We start from the raw sequence: 13,937 nt of genomic DNA, 5'->3' as shown, positions 1-13,937 counted from the left end.
TTGCGCTAGAAAGTAAGATGGGGGCACAGCGGACCCAGGGCGTAGTGATTATAAAAAGGAGAAAAATGATCATATGCTCCTTGAGTGACGAGTGAACCGCTGTGAGAAGAGGGAAATTGTAGTGTGCGGAACTGCCCTGCAGCCCAGAAATAGCTTTCTTGGTCATATATAAATCAATGGTGCGTAGATTCATGCAATAACCAGAAGCAATTACCGTACAAAGAAAGTGTGTTATGAAGTGATGAGGCCCAGTGTGGTCTGAACCTCGGCCCCGCTGTTGTGTCTGGCAAGGGGAGTTGCCGAAGCCACAGCGGGCGGCAATGTAACGAAGGAACGAAGAAACGCGCCGAGAAAGATGTATGTGTCCCTCGGGATAACGGACCTACGCTGATTTTGTTTGAACCCCCTTTTGTTTATTGACGACGTTTTGAGTAAGTACTGGCAGGTTTCAGACTCTGCAATCAGAGCGAGAGAGGCCAGTGGACGCAAAACTAGATTAGCTCACTACGAGATGCCACCCGCTGCTCAGGCAAAGTTGTTCCTGTTACTACTAACTACTACTGAGGTTCCCACTAAGGAGCGTCATCAGAGGCTACGCAGCATCCATCGGCGTCATGTTAGGAGGAAAGCTAAGCCCAATTGAAAGACTTGCAGCTGTCACTGCCACAGGGCTTGGGGATCTAATAACTGCTGCTGGGCTTTGCAATTGCAGCAAGGCCATCTGGTGGTTGTATCGCTCCTCCATCTCCTCATATGAATCTTACCCTACTTAGAAAGCAAGCCCTTTATGAAGTATGAGTTGTGTGCCTTCAATCAATGCGGCCGTATTTGTCAGTGGTCTACTCGTGCAACTGGAGACACTCTCCATGCACTGAGAATGGGACAGCTGGTCTTGGGCTATGAGTCTCGTACTTAATGCTGCTCAAAAAGCGTCGGTGGATTCACGGAGAAGTTATCGGCACGTTTGCAGTGAATACAAGCATCCCCGGCTCCTCACTAGTGTGAGAAATAGTGCACGCGCACGGAACAGCCGGGATGTCGCATTGACTGATGGAGTGACCCTCACTGTAAAGGAGTGAGCGGCAGCGGGCCTCGCCTGAAACCTTTTAAAAAGCTTTTTTTATGGTAGTTGCGTTCTCCACCTGATAAGAGAATAAAGCGCACGCAACGAAGTGAAAGAGTTTGTACAAGGTGTGCGCTTTAGAAATGCTTCAACTGTACATAGCAGTCCGAGCACCACCATGCACGATGACCACAGCCTCTAGCTCCTGCTTTTAAAAGGAAGTGAAGCCGTGTGCATGTGTCTTGCTTGGGTTAAAAAAAGTGAGCATGAGCTACGCCATTCCTCTGGCCTGTTTGAATAGGTAGCAGAAATGTTATAACGCCGGCTAACGAAAGGTTCACCCTTTGGCAAACACGATCCGGTTAATCTTCTCCTCGTAGCTCCTGTTATCAAGCAAGTAGTTCCCAAGGCTTCTGTGCACAGGATGCTTATTTCTAACGAAGAATGTGGAACCTGTAACGGGTCTTGTGCATAAGTCAAGCAAAAGTGCCAGCAGGAGCTGCAGGGGTTTCAACAAGCTTCAGGGCAGCATAGCCACCAAATGGCTACATGGCATAAAACGAGAACGGAGTGTGCAGTGCCGGAAGCTTGTTGCAACAATTTCCAGATATAATATCTACGACCGAAGTGCCCAAGGGGTTTCGTTTGGGCTTTTTGGAGCTGACTTTAGTGATGGGGCGCTCTGGCCAATATCTGCCGACGACATAAACTGGTCCCAAAAGCGAGGGCCAATTATACTTGTGCCTCCACGACTACATGCAATTTGGAGTGTGCCAGGCAGACTTGAAGATCCAGATCTACGAGACGCAACCTCAGGTGGAGGCTCAGAAAAGGCTCGTTTGTGGAGGCGGACTGTAAACGCATCCACGAAAAGCTTACTTTCTTGGATAAGTTGCCTCGTTAAACTGATTTTTTCTCGTGCTCCTGCCCTCTTGCGTGGGGCGTCGGTGGCAGAAGAAAGTTTCATCAGCGAGGCAACACAACCAGGGATTAGCAGGCGTGGATTAGCGATAAGTTACTCCTGATCAGTTTGCATGGTTCAACACACGAGTTACAACATATACAACGTTAGCTATGGAGCGGGTAATGTTGTTTTTGCTCGTTTGCGAAGCGACTGGAGCTCCCAAAATCCTTGAACCCCTTGGGACACCGTTGATTGGCGGTCAGCCGCGGAGGAACCTCGAACATGTTAGAGTGTAAGTGCCTCATCAATCGTTTGGTGGTAGTCCACGGGCGGGCAAACCAAAAGAGAGGAAAGGAGCCAGTAAGCGTCAGGCGAAAGGAAACCTGCACAAGCTTCTTGTGGTGGGCGGGAAAACCAAAAGAGAGGAAAGGAGCCAGTAGGCGTCAAGGTGGACGGCGGTCATTAAAGTCGGAAAAATTTGTTGTGCTCTTTTGATCCGATTTACACATAATTAACGTTTTGGGGATTATTTTAGTACAAATTCGGCCTACCAAGATGCAGCAGGCATATAGGGCTAGAAGATTGAGGTCCTTGTTGTAAATGCAGATTAGCATGATGATCGAGCTATAAAACTGATCCAGCTTACCCTTAAAGTATCGAGGAACACAAAAGGGATAAAAGGATGCTATCTTTGGTATCAATAATGGAGAAGGGCTGGAAGCCTACTGTTCTCCAAATGTAGACATGGCGGGGTTAGAACGAATACAGATTTGTTTTGTCTGTCACGCAAAATCACCAGTGTTTAAAAATAAAGGATGGATGGTGCAACAAGCCGTGTAGCGAAGAGGGCAAAATGGACGTCGGTTGCTGGTCGTTGGATGCGTTCCCTGTTAAGCAGACACCAAAGCCACGCCGCGGTTTCTATTTGCCTCTGTTTGCACACGCATACCATGACAGTTTCATTGGAAGTGTTTACAGCATTTCTCACCGACAGTTTACGTGGATTAGATGTTGAGGGGAGCGGCGGAGCCTCGGGAAGTCCCTTGCACCTACCTGGCTCTCTCTGGTGGGCCATTGTTGTCAGACAGTCCCTTTTCTATGGAGTCTCCTTCTCTTCTCCCAAATCACCTGTACTGCATCACATGGTGTCTACAGTTTTGTGAAGCCTTTATATAGAGCTAGCCACCGTGCTAACTCTTCCCGGAAATGCGCTTATTATTCATTCAGGAACGTAGAAAGCGACGCTGTGCCCGTAGTTACCTTCTCCATTTGCCACTTCGCTGGTATCTAGAATGCGTCTCCATTGACATCTACCCACATTAGCGCAGAAAGAGACGTCAGAAAGAGTTCTGAGTGCCTCCGTTAGACACGCTATTCACCCTGGCAGCTTAAGGTCGTGGTTGTGGCTCTGTGCCAATCTACGGACTGGCAGTATTCAAGACAAATCACACCCTATGCAGTTTCTGGCCTCACTTTTGCCTTCTAATACTCTCCCACAAATAGTCAGATTAGTTATTGCACTTTAGCTTATGCCTTTTCTAGCGGCTTTGAGCAGCCCCAATGTACTAGGTCTCGAAGAGCAGTGCTGTTACATTCATGAGTCTGTATTGACCCCACATGTCTTCTTCTATACTCTATGTTCTTTCTAGTGAAGCCATTAACTTCGTTGGCTACGTAAACAATGTGTAATTCATGGAAAATATGATTGGGACAATATATCACTGGGCCGCATGCCGCGGGGATAGACCGAATACCCAGAGGGAAAAGAACAGGCAGATGCAGACAGTGAAATACTCATACCCAAGTAAATAGAACACAGTTATTTCTTTGTAGCGATGCACATAACTATAAAGAAGGCTTATTGACCTTAACGCCCTTACAGTGGCAACAGGCTGCCCCCCCAGCGCAAGTTAGCAGCCCGCGACAGCAATGCTGTGGTGTGGCTTTTGCTCCTCGCGGGTGTCGCTAAACGTAAGCTCTCTAGTTTTTTATCTTTCAGTACCACACATAGCGAGAGGGACAGTAGAGTTGCGCTCGCTTCTGAGTTCGGTTCCTGCAACAGCGTTGCCTGTGTTGTCTTCTGTCACATTCCCTCTGTGGTCTGGGACTACTACACCTCTCCGCAGAGATGGCTTTCAGTCTCTTCGGCCCCTTTTTGGGGTCTTTGTTGTGCTTCTGCATCTGCTTTGTATATCCGGCTTCTCTGAGCTTCCAGCTGCTGCTGAATGAAAAGGCGTCGCCAAGTGGGGCCCTGAAGAATGACCACCTGCAACATGTCATGTTCTGGATTTTATGTTCATGGATCTGTTGCATTGAATCGTTTCCTCCTTTAGCGCTACTTTTCCAATACCTTCCTTTCTACTACGAAATTAAGTGTGTGCTATTCTATTGGCTCGCGTCCCCGCAGTTCAAAGGGGCTGGCTGGCTCTGGCTTAACGTTATCAATCCTGCCTATGAGAGAGCAGCCCCTATGTGCGTCCAAATGTATAATGAGAGATGCCCCCCCCAGGTGAAAGCGGCGATTGAGAAGGCTGCAGCTGCGATCTCAGGCACGAGGACTCGGCAGTCTGACGACTTCAACAAGAGCCGACAGCCCTCTAGAACAGCAGATGTCGCCCCAAAATCAGATTAGACATGATATAGTCGAATGGGAAGGGCGTCAAGAGGAGGATCCACGTCATGGATGTCCAGCTGAGGCGTAGCGGAAGAGGACTCCAAACGCTCTGCATAACTACTTTTCCGAATCAGGCGCCGAAGAGGGGCAGGGTTAGGGGAGAGTTGTGTCTGCGTCTGCTTCGCAAATCGAGCCTCTCATAGTTTCCAGCTGCTGCTGAATGAAGTGTGACCCCCACCCCTCTAACGCCGGAGGTGTAACGGTGGACAGAAGCTAGGTGCAAACTTTCTGCACCGTGAGGCGTGTTTCGAACTCGGACGGGTGTAGAAGCCCGCTACAAACTAATCAGCTACTCATGACAGAAGTGCGTGCAAGCCTGTTCTGTGTTCAAAGCACTCAGGCGCTGTGCGTAGGTTCCAGAAAGCGAGGGGTCGACGAACCGTTAGGTACGCAGTGCAGCAAAAGCTGCAACGGCTGACCTTGCAAAGAGAGTGGCGCGTCTTTTTGTGCCACGTGCCTTGGCTACCATCGCCATCTGGACACCTCTATTATTTTGTAAAGAGTCATTGCAGCCGTGCACAGCCCCATTAGGAACCACTGGCAGGCGTAGTTAAAGTGTGTATGTTCGTCAGCGTAAAACAGCAGGTAGTCATCCTTCTTCTTCTGTTCGTAGCTCATAAACCTGTTCGCCACTCCTACTACGTCAGCGTCGTTAGAGCTGGTAGATAGATGCAGCAGGTCCTCATCGTACACTATGGAGTATGCATTTACCATTAGGAGAGAAGCCTCTGCGACGTTCGGAATGCCTGGCGTAGCCTCGACAAGATCTCTTGGACTAAGCACATTGAACTGGCCCTCATGGGGACGGTTCCTCAGCATCAAAGACTTGAAACTCGAATTCGCAACTTCTCCTGGCTCTAAAATGCCGCGCACAGTCACGGGGCCGACTACTTCCATCCGGCTTCCAGCCACCTGCTGCAGATGCTCTAGGTATTGTTGTGCACCGCAGTTCACGTAGTTTTGCTTCGGGCGCTGTTGCTGCATCGCCCTCACTTGGTGGTCAATTTGCTCTGCCGATACATCTTCAAGCGGAGTTCGCTGTTGCTGCTGCCTCCGTTGCCGTTGCACCATCGCAAGCAGCGCAGCGTTCTCGTCGACCGACTTCGGATATGGTGGCAATTTCGCAAGTTTCGTGGGCAAGTGACCCTTATTTACTAGTATAACAGATCCATCCTTTAGCCGCAGGGGTGACACCACGCAGTATCCTGGGTTCCCCACGTCAAGCCCAGGCCGTGGCCCAACGAGCAACTCAGTGCTGCTGTCCAAGACTCCATGAAGCACAACTGGCGTGTACGCCCATTCTGTCACCGACGCTTCAACGTCTTCGGGGCATGTGGTAGCCAGCAGCCGGCCGCTGCCTTGAATCCGCGTTTTTGAAGATTGCGCTACGCTTTCTTGGTGCTGGTCAATGCCGCGGCTGTTTCCGCCATCACCTATGCCAACGCGTGACGCAACAGCCGTCGCCTCGTCACTGCGCTGTGCAGTCCTCTCTGTTGGCGTCTGTCGCGGTGATAGCGTATTTGTTTGCAGTTTGCCAGCTGGCCGCCCAGGCTGAGTCTCCGCCACGTTGCTTTCTGAGCACTCGTCTTCAGAGCTCTGGTTCTGCATGCGTTTTCTGGCATTCGCGACAGCTTCGAGCGTCCACGGGAATGGCGATGATGATATTACTGCTGGCTGTCTGGCCAAATGTTTCATTTTATATTCGATGAGTTCCTTCTTCTCGTGCATGCGACGAAGCTGCCAGAAGCCGAGTGATGCCAACAAACCGCTAAATAGAACCCCACCCAGTGCCAGTTTCAGCCTCTCCCCTTTGCGAATGCCATATTGGCGGTTTCGCACGACCCTCAAAACAGGAGAAGTAACCCTCTGTACATCTTTGGCCGCTATTATACGCACAATAATCCCTCCCTCCACCTCCTGGGGAGAAGGGTACTTCGGCGCCGCCTTCGAAAGTATTGCAGCATCTTCCTTGGTACAGGGAAGTAGCCGTTGTCCGGGCATGGACCTCCCCCGTGCCACAAACGGAATGGGGGAGAAACCCCAATACGCCGGCGCGGAATCTCCATTTTTAGGCAAAACTGGGTGAAGCAACGGCGTTTTCCCATCTGCCGCTCCTTCCGATTTCGCTTTTGTAGCTGTTGTTATTGCGGCTTCCTCTATACAGCTAGCAGCGTCTGCCGCCGTTTCTTTTCCGGCTTCCCTTTTTGTGTCGTCACCTCGATTGTCTATGGAAGCCTCTCCATTGCCTAAAGAGGCACTGACTCTATTTGCTGTTCGCACATTGGAACCTGCACTACTGTGCAGGCAACTGCGGCGACCCGCAACAGAGCGCTTTAAGCCATAGTGGGTCGTGAGCTGGGCACACTCAAGCCTTGCTGCTCTCAGGGATTGAACAGTTATTGCTGAAGATGTGCTTTCCCCAAATCTCCACATACTAAGCGGCGCCACGAACTTATTTTTTGCCTCCAGTGGATTTAGGCGGACCCGCGAACTTACGCGCCACGTCGGCGGCTTTCTGCACAACAGGAAGAGCAAGAAACAGCATAGTGGCTATCCAGAGCTCCCCCATACTCCCTGCATTCACGGGACAGGCAATACCATCATTTGTGTGGAAAAAGAACACTTTAAATCTGAGTTGGAAAGCCCAAGCTATACAGACAACGTAAAAGAGCCGCCTACAGGAGAGAACTGAACTCACGACTGCTGTGTCCGCCGCTTTCTTCACCACTGCAGCGGCCTGCTGAGATGAAACAGCTGCAAATCTCTGGAAGGCCGGGCTACTCTGCGATCACAGAAGACACCGCATGCATTGAATCGAGCAAGTGCCAAGTGCTAATGTTTTATAGGGAAATGCTACCACACTTAGCGCCCGCTGTACGATGAAATGATTCTAACTGCTCCGTGTTGCCGTACGACCAGAACCCTGTAGACGTGGTCGCTCAAATGACGCTGCGCCAGTATATGCAGCGTCCTAAAGAAGGCGCTCATGTTCATCTTAATACTGCATGAAGCACAGGCAGCGCTACGCACTCACGCAGAAGTCATCAACGAGCAGTGCAACGTATACTGCAGGCCAAGTACGAGCTAACAACGAAATCAATTAGAGTTTACCCTAGGTGTTTCCAATGCGCTTATGACATCTCTATGGGGACCGAGAAGGGCAAATGACAAGCCTACGCGTACACTATGCAATGCGTGCATTTGCCTGCACGAAGCTGTACAGCGAGTGCTGCGCTAGCACCGAACTCTTGAAGAAGCCACGGCAGTATTCTCAGTTTTGCACTGGTAGAGGTGTTGCTCCTAGCCAACAGCACCGATTCTCCAGTGGAACCACGGTTAAGCCCTCGGAATCAATCAACGCCTCTCGCTGCCGGTGCATTCGTCGGAGTTGAATCAAGCAAAAAGAAACGAACTATGCATACTTCACAGGCGACAGACGGCAAATCTACCAAAAGAAACAACGGATGTCCAGGAGTTGCCTGATTTTCTTGTCGAAGTCGCCTGGGAGAAGCACAAGGACAGTGTACAGAGGATACTATCCAATCGGATACGTGGGACCCGCTACATCTCTATGAGCAAAAGGAGTCACAGCCGCATGTTAATCCATTCCGGAGTGCTTTACATTTACTTTCAAGCCCACCGACTCAGCATGCGAGCATGCAAAGCATGCATGCATCAGCATGATGAATCGAACGTGTCCGACGACGTACTATTATTTGTGCCTTTGCATTCAACCGATTCTCTTTATCAACAGGCATTTTTACTGTTGTGGTAACAAGACAGCAACTGGTTCGTTGGTGTAACCTTTCTGTCTTGCCATTTCGCTCTTCTGCTTTAGGGCTGCATGTTGGGCACGAGATGCTGTTGATACCAAGCCTCAGTAAAGGTGTGGGCAAAGTCACAAACCTAAACCATTTGAATTATTCAAGAATTATTATATTTGAACTTTTCATATTTGTTATTTCTTCGCTTCATCGATCCTGGTGGCCCAACGCGCTTCTTGGGCTAGCCGTAGCTCCCACAGTTTTGGCTTTTCTTATTTGTTTAGTAGCCGATTGGTCCTGTTTCTGATTCACAACCACCGAAAAGCTCGTGTCTAGGACTTGGGGCTGGGTTAGCCAGCGAGCGCACTTCAACTGCTCAGTTGCTGGCGTACACAACGAGGTGGGGAAGAACTAAATTTTCCGTATTCTTGACTCGATCACTCTGCTTCGGTTGAAAAGATAGGGACAGAAGTGTCTCTACGTATGTTTAGATGCCGCCTGCGGGTTAGTTGGCATTTAGCAGTGCGCAGTGCGCCGTGCTGAGTTAGCAGAGTTCTAATGCTTACACACTCTCTGTGCCTATGAGCACGTTTACTAGCAGTGCGCAGCGGCTCTGTTACTCGTGCTGTCAGTGGAGCTTCATAAGGCCTTGGGCCCCGGGGCTAACAGATCGACCAGTTGCTCGACAGTGGTTGACCGTTATGAATTGACCTTGTGGCCAGGAGTGCATTTTCAGTGAATATTGTATTGGGGATTATTTCGACAAACACACACACACACAATTTTCTGCTATCGTCGAGAAATTGCTTTGTCCAATGAAGGCAGCTTCAGCAACAGAACGGCTGCTGAACTTGCTCAGACAAACGCAACTCCACCATGCAAATACGCGGCGACAGATACTGTGCTTACTTTGGCTGTATCCTGAAGCTTCCGCTTTCAGCCTGCTCATGCTTGCACTCAATCGACTACGTCACTTGTGTTGGAGACTGCGCCTGTGGAGCAAACTAACTCATTCTTTTTGGGTTCTAATGCCTTCCCGGTTAGCTGCCGCCACCTCCTAGAACTCTGACTAATTTGCATAGATGACATCATAGTCGGTCAATTCAATGCAAGGAGTTTCATCAAGATCTCAGCTTCAGCATAGAGGAGCCGAACTTCTAGCAGATCTCCCTACCTTTATCGAACACTGCGCATGCCTCGCGCAAAGCGCTCGAAACTGTTGATCTCGTGCAGAAGGCCTCTGTCTGGGTAAGAAAAGCCATGCTTTGCTGCGAATGAAAGGTGCGTAGAGCTGGCGGTACACTGCTGTTGCCGATGCGATCCGAGCAACAAAGGAGAGCAATCTCGAGCCTGCAACTCCTATGCAATAGAATGGCATTGCCTATACTTGTCGATAGTTTTGATGAACCGTGCTCGAAAAGGAGCAGAATTTTGAGTTTTCAGAAGCCAAAGGAACCACTGCAAACCGACTTCGCGGGCATCGACCTATCGCCTTAGCGCAGCAGTGCACGGGGTCATCCTTTGCATGTGGAAGGTACACGAAGGAATGAGTGGTTAGTCACACCTTCATTAAAATTATCAGCCTTCACTTTTGGTTGCTTAAATTCCTTACGGCAAGAAGTCGTACAATCTGTCTGGCTTCATACATATGAGCGCTCCCGGTCTATTGTCTGCCGGCTTACCTTCTTCGCGTACCTAATGTGAAATAGCTCTGCGAACACACACTTTACCCGCAGCCCTTTGTTAGAGTCCCAGCATCACTTTGTTTGAGTCCACACTTATTGCCGTGATTTTTGTTTTGCTAAGCGCATGCCACGGTGTCTTTATTGCCCCACCAACTGCATACTAGCCACAGGCTCCAACAAACAGTGCGTTGCGTTTCCCAGGAGCTCACCTGTATTTATCTAGGATTCTCCGCGTCATAAACAGAAATATGAGGGTTAGCGCCACTTGTTAAGGGTTTCTTCAAATTTCCTAGTTGCACTAGTTGCACTTGTATCTTTCGAGCCTTTGTCCTTTTACGTAAATGTGCGCCCGGAAGTTGACCCTAAGGATGAGTTCTCTAAATGAGAGTATGGAATCATACGCACTTGTTTATAGCTCTCAGTTCTAGCCAGCAAGACACTGGTGTGAGCTTGGTAGATGCAATCCTTGGGACCAACCCTGTCCTGTGTGACAGGCGCCGGATTTGTAGCCAGTCTTTTCATGGGACCAGGTGTTTCCTCTGCTATGCTATGGCTGGTAGTCTCTGCAGGCCCATTTGCAACATAAGCTTTCAAGACTTGATGCTTTACTCTTGTATTGGCGGAGTTCGTAGCACACATGCCCTGAGCAAGCGCGCAGAGAGACTCACTAAGTGCAATGTAAACCGCTAGAGGCCATGCGCCATAAATACGCGCGGGCATTCATTGCCAAAAATATGCCTCTGCCAAATAAAAATGTGACGGTCGCTATAAAATGTGGTTTTACCGAACAGCATTCAATATATTCGCAGTGGGAAATGAGCTCACCTAAAATCGAAGTGCTGTCCCATATTATCTCCAAGCGCCTGCAGTCCAAAAAGACAGTTTACACCGCGCCAGAGTGAATGTCACTAATAATACTGGCTGAGACATCTAGAGAGAGCCTTGTCCATTAGGTGGAATATTACTTAATGAACAGTTTTGCGTATTGTTTGTTCCTAACTACCTCGCCTTCATCCACCGTTTCGTGGCTTACAGGACAGTGACTTGCTACGGGCTTTTCGAAAAGAAAACAACTAGCCAGTCTCTCACAGTGTTATTCATATCTCTCGACTAAATAGTGGATAAATAAAAGTAAAACAGAAAGAGGCTGGCGTGTACTAGTTGATGTTTATCTCATTTGGTGCCGTTGATGCGCTGGAGACACAATAAGCCCTGATTAACGAATCCTGACACATGTGGATCCATATATCCCAAAGAGTTTGTCATCTTGAGCAGAAACTCCAATAGTACTTTATTGTACCTTGAGTTCTGCTTTCGTTGTGCTAAGGCAAATGCACTAGGGCAGCTGTCTAGGCCGATTACCGAGAGTTGAATTCGTTTCACTACCTCGGAACGTAACGGCTGGCGTGGCGCAGACCACCACAGTCCAGTAGTGCCTAAAGGGTGTGAATAGTCCGCGTGAGCAACAAATATCTTGGTGAACTTCTTGAAGGCTTCGCTCCAGCGGCAGAGGTCGTTCAGCGTACCTTCCTAGGGTTGTGCTTTTGGAAGAGCGACCAGAAAGAAACCCTGAGTGCGCCCGAGGAATCGCTTGTTAGTTCTACACAAAACGCCCACTCAGATCCAAACAAAACATAACAATAGACCGCGATGCAGCGTTGCTGCTTGGAAACACTTTTTACTATGTGACTGGCAACGGCCTACATTTCTTAACCTAGTTTGTTTGCTTCATGTAGTGAGATCGCCTCTACCCAGATCTTAAATAGTTCTCCTAGCTTGGTGCAGACGTGCATGCACCTCTACAAGCAGCAAAGACATCGACTAATGATTTGAATAAACCATTCTTTTCTTTTCGCTTCATTCGAGTTGCTCCAATGTGCCTGTTGCTGCTGGCAGCATCTGTAGCACTATTGGCCCCAAACGCCGACCTGGCTGCAGAACACTTCGAAACTGGCGTGTTCCAAGATCCCTGTTTATTATTTAAAATAATTATACTGACTCTCACGCCTAAAAAAAGAACATTTTAAAACTTCTGAAGGCTGTTAATTCAGAGCATTGTAATCGTACACACTGCGTCTTGGCTTCCGTTGTTATGGAGATAAATGCCACACAAAAGCACTGGAAAGGTTTGCGATGGTCTGCACCTCCTTTGAAAGAAAGTGTAACGCTTGCTCATCCTCGTGTGGCCAAGTCGTTGCGTCATGTTCGGACTTCAGATTCCGACAGGAAGGTATATACAGCTTGCATGGTTGGATCTGCTCCTTCAAGTGTTTGCACCTGAGCCCCAAAACGGTGCTGGCAACTCAGACCGACTCGAAGGAGCGTTATCACTCCACATAAGCCGACATTTAAGCCATTGAATAGCATGAGTTTCTTCTTGGCCCTTTGCTTGTAGCATTTGTGTACCCGACAGACAGTTGTCAGGTCACCTTGGGACCACTCCTTCAGGTTTTGAAACGCCGTGGAAAGCTGTGATAACGCATGCTGTACACACCACAAAAGAGTGTGAACATTGTTAGTGGGGCAGGAGATAAGTGAAAAGTCTGGATATAGCGGGGAAGTCTAGCCAGCTGTCAGGCCATCTGCCCTAAGGCTACTACGTTACCAAATTATCTAGATGAGAGCATAGGAACTGCATTGCCCAAATATTGCTCCTTGGGGTCGATCTATCCGGTCTTGAGAGGTGGTATATTTTGCTCACCAAAAGGAGAGAAGCACGAGCAGCGCTGGGGGCACGTGCACCGACGCACCTAGCGCTGATCATTATTTAGCGCTTGCATCTAGGGATATATGAAAGGTCTCCCAATCAAATAAATATCATGGCAAGGCTCCCGCAATATTGCATCCGGGGAACGATGACAGGCGATGGTCGGACGGTCGTGGAGTGGTGCATGTTGTGTTCATGAAAAATAAGAACTTTAGCATCATTTGCTGCTAAATTCCAGGGATATGGCAACAAACAGTTGTCCCAGCAGATGTTTCGGCCTCTGCAATGAATAGCAATGCGCGCTACAATTGCCCTGTTCTTTACTGAGCCTTTCAGGCGCTGGGCAGAAGAATTGTCATCAAAGAAGCAAAAGCAGCCAAGGCACTTATATTGTGGATGTGTGTAGGGCCTCGTCATGGGGTACCCGCAGCAGCACTGACAGTCCGGTAGCAAGTCTTTACAGCGACGATGTTGCGCGAATGAAAAGGTCGGTATACAAACGATCTACAGTGCACTGAAACACTGCAAAATAATTTCATGATAGAAAACTAGATGCTGCAATTCACGCCTACGTCTTGCTCCTGCGGCTTTATTAGTAAGGTTCGCCTTTACTGGAATCACTCCCATTCGACTGCGGCCTGTTACTGGAATCTCTTCGTACTCCGGGAGGCGAAACACCTTTGCCAGTATCTCTTCGCTAAGATAAGCATTGTTTCTGTGTTCTGCCTTAAAAATGGCTATGGCAGTCCTGAGACGCTACAGTGCATTCCTAGGAGCTACAGATTAAACGAATAACTGAAGAAAACGCGCTTTAAGAAGTTAGATATACCCTAAGCAGTGCACTTATATTGTCTGATGTGACTTCTGACGAAGCAAACTACTCATCCAAGTTGGCGTTCGTATATGGCCCCGTAGCCGGGACTCGAAATGTTGGCGAGTGACGTTATACGTCAAGTCCGGGACTCTGCAACCTGGCAACTGACCCTCGGCTAGTTCGAATAACTAGAAGTATCGCTAGAGCTACGCACGAAATAGATGTAAAGCGTGCAGTGTTGCCGAGCCTATTTATCTCCAGTTACGAGAGATAAATTCAACACTTATATGATAAGCTAAATAAAAACGGAATAAATGTAAAGACAA

The 13,937-nt window shown here is 48.8% G+C and overlaps 2 protein-coding genes across 2 annotated transcripts; both read right to left on the bottom strand.

The window, feature by feature from the left end:
- Positions 1-5,103: 5,103 nt before the first annotated feature.
- ENH_00083300 (hypothetical protein, conserved) lies at positions 5,104-6,642 on the bottom strand (the record flags this gene model as incomplete). Its single annotated transcript, XM_013583404.1, has 1 exon — positions 5,104-6,642. One exon carries the CDS (start codon positions 6,640-6,642, stop codon positions 5,104-5,106), a length of 1,539 nt encoding a protein of 512 aa, XP_013438858.1.
- A 451-nt stretch (positions 6,643-7,093) lies between these two features.
- Positions 7,094-7,635, bottom strand: ENH_00083290 (hypothetical protein, conserved; the record flags this gene model as incomplete). Its single annotated transcript, XM_013583403.1, has 3 exons — positions 7,094-7,156; positions 7,340-7,423; positions 7,555-7,635. The coding sequence occupies 3 exons, from the start codon at positions 7,633-7,635 to the stop codon at positions 7,094-7,096; spliced, it is 228 nt and encodes a 75-aa protein (XP_013438857.1).
- Between the last annotated feature and the right edge of the window lie 6,302 nt (positions 7,636-13,937).

The sequence above is a fragment of the Eimeria necatrix genome, genomic scaffold (genome assembly GCF_000499385.1).
Source record: "Eimeria necatrix Houghton genomic scaffold, Enh_scaff92, whole genome shotgun sequence".
NCBI lineage: Eukaryota > Apicomplexa > Conoidasida > Eucoccidiorida > Eimeriidae > Eimeria > Eimeria necatrix.
This window is presented reverse-complemented; position numbering and strand designations above follow the sequence as displayed.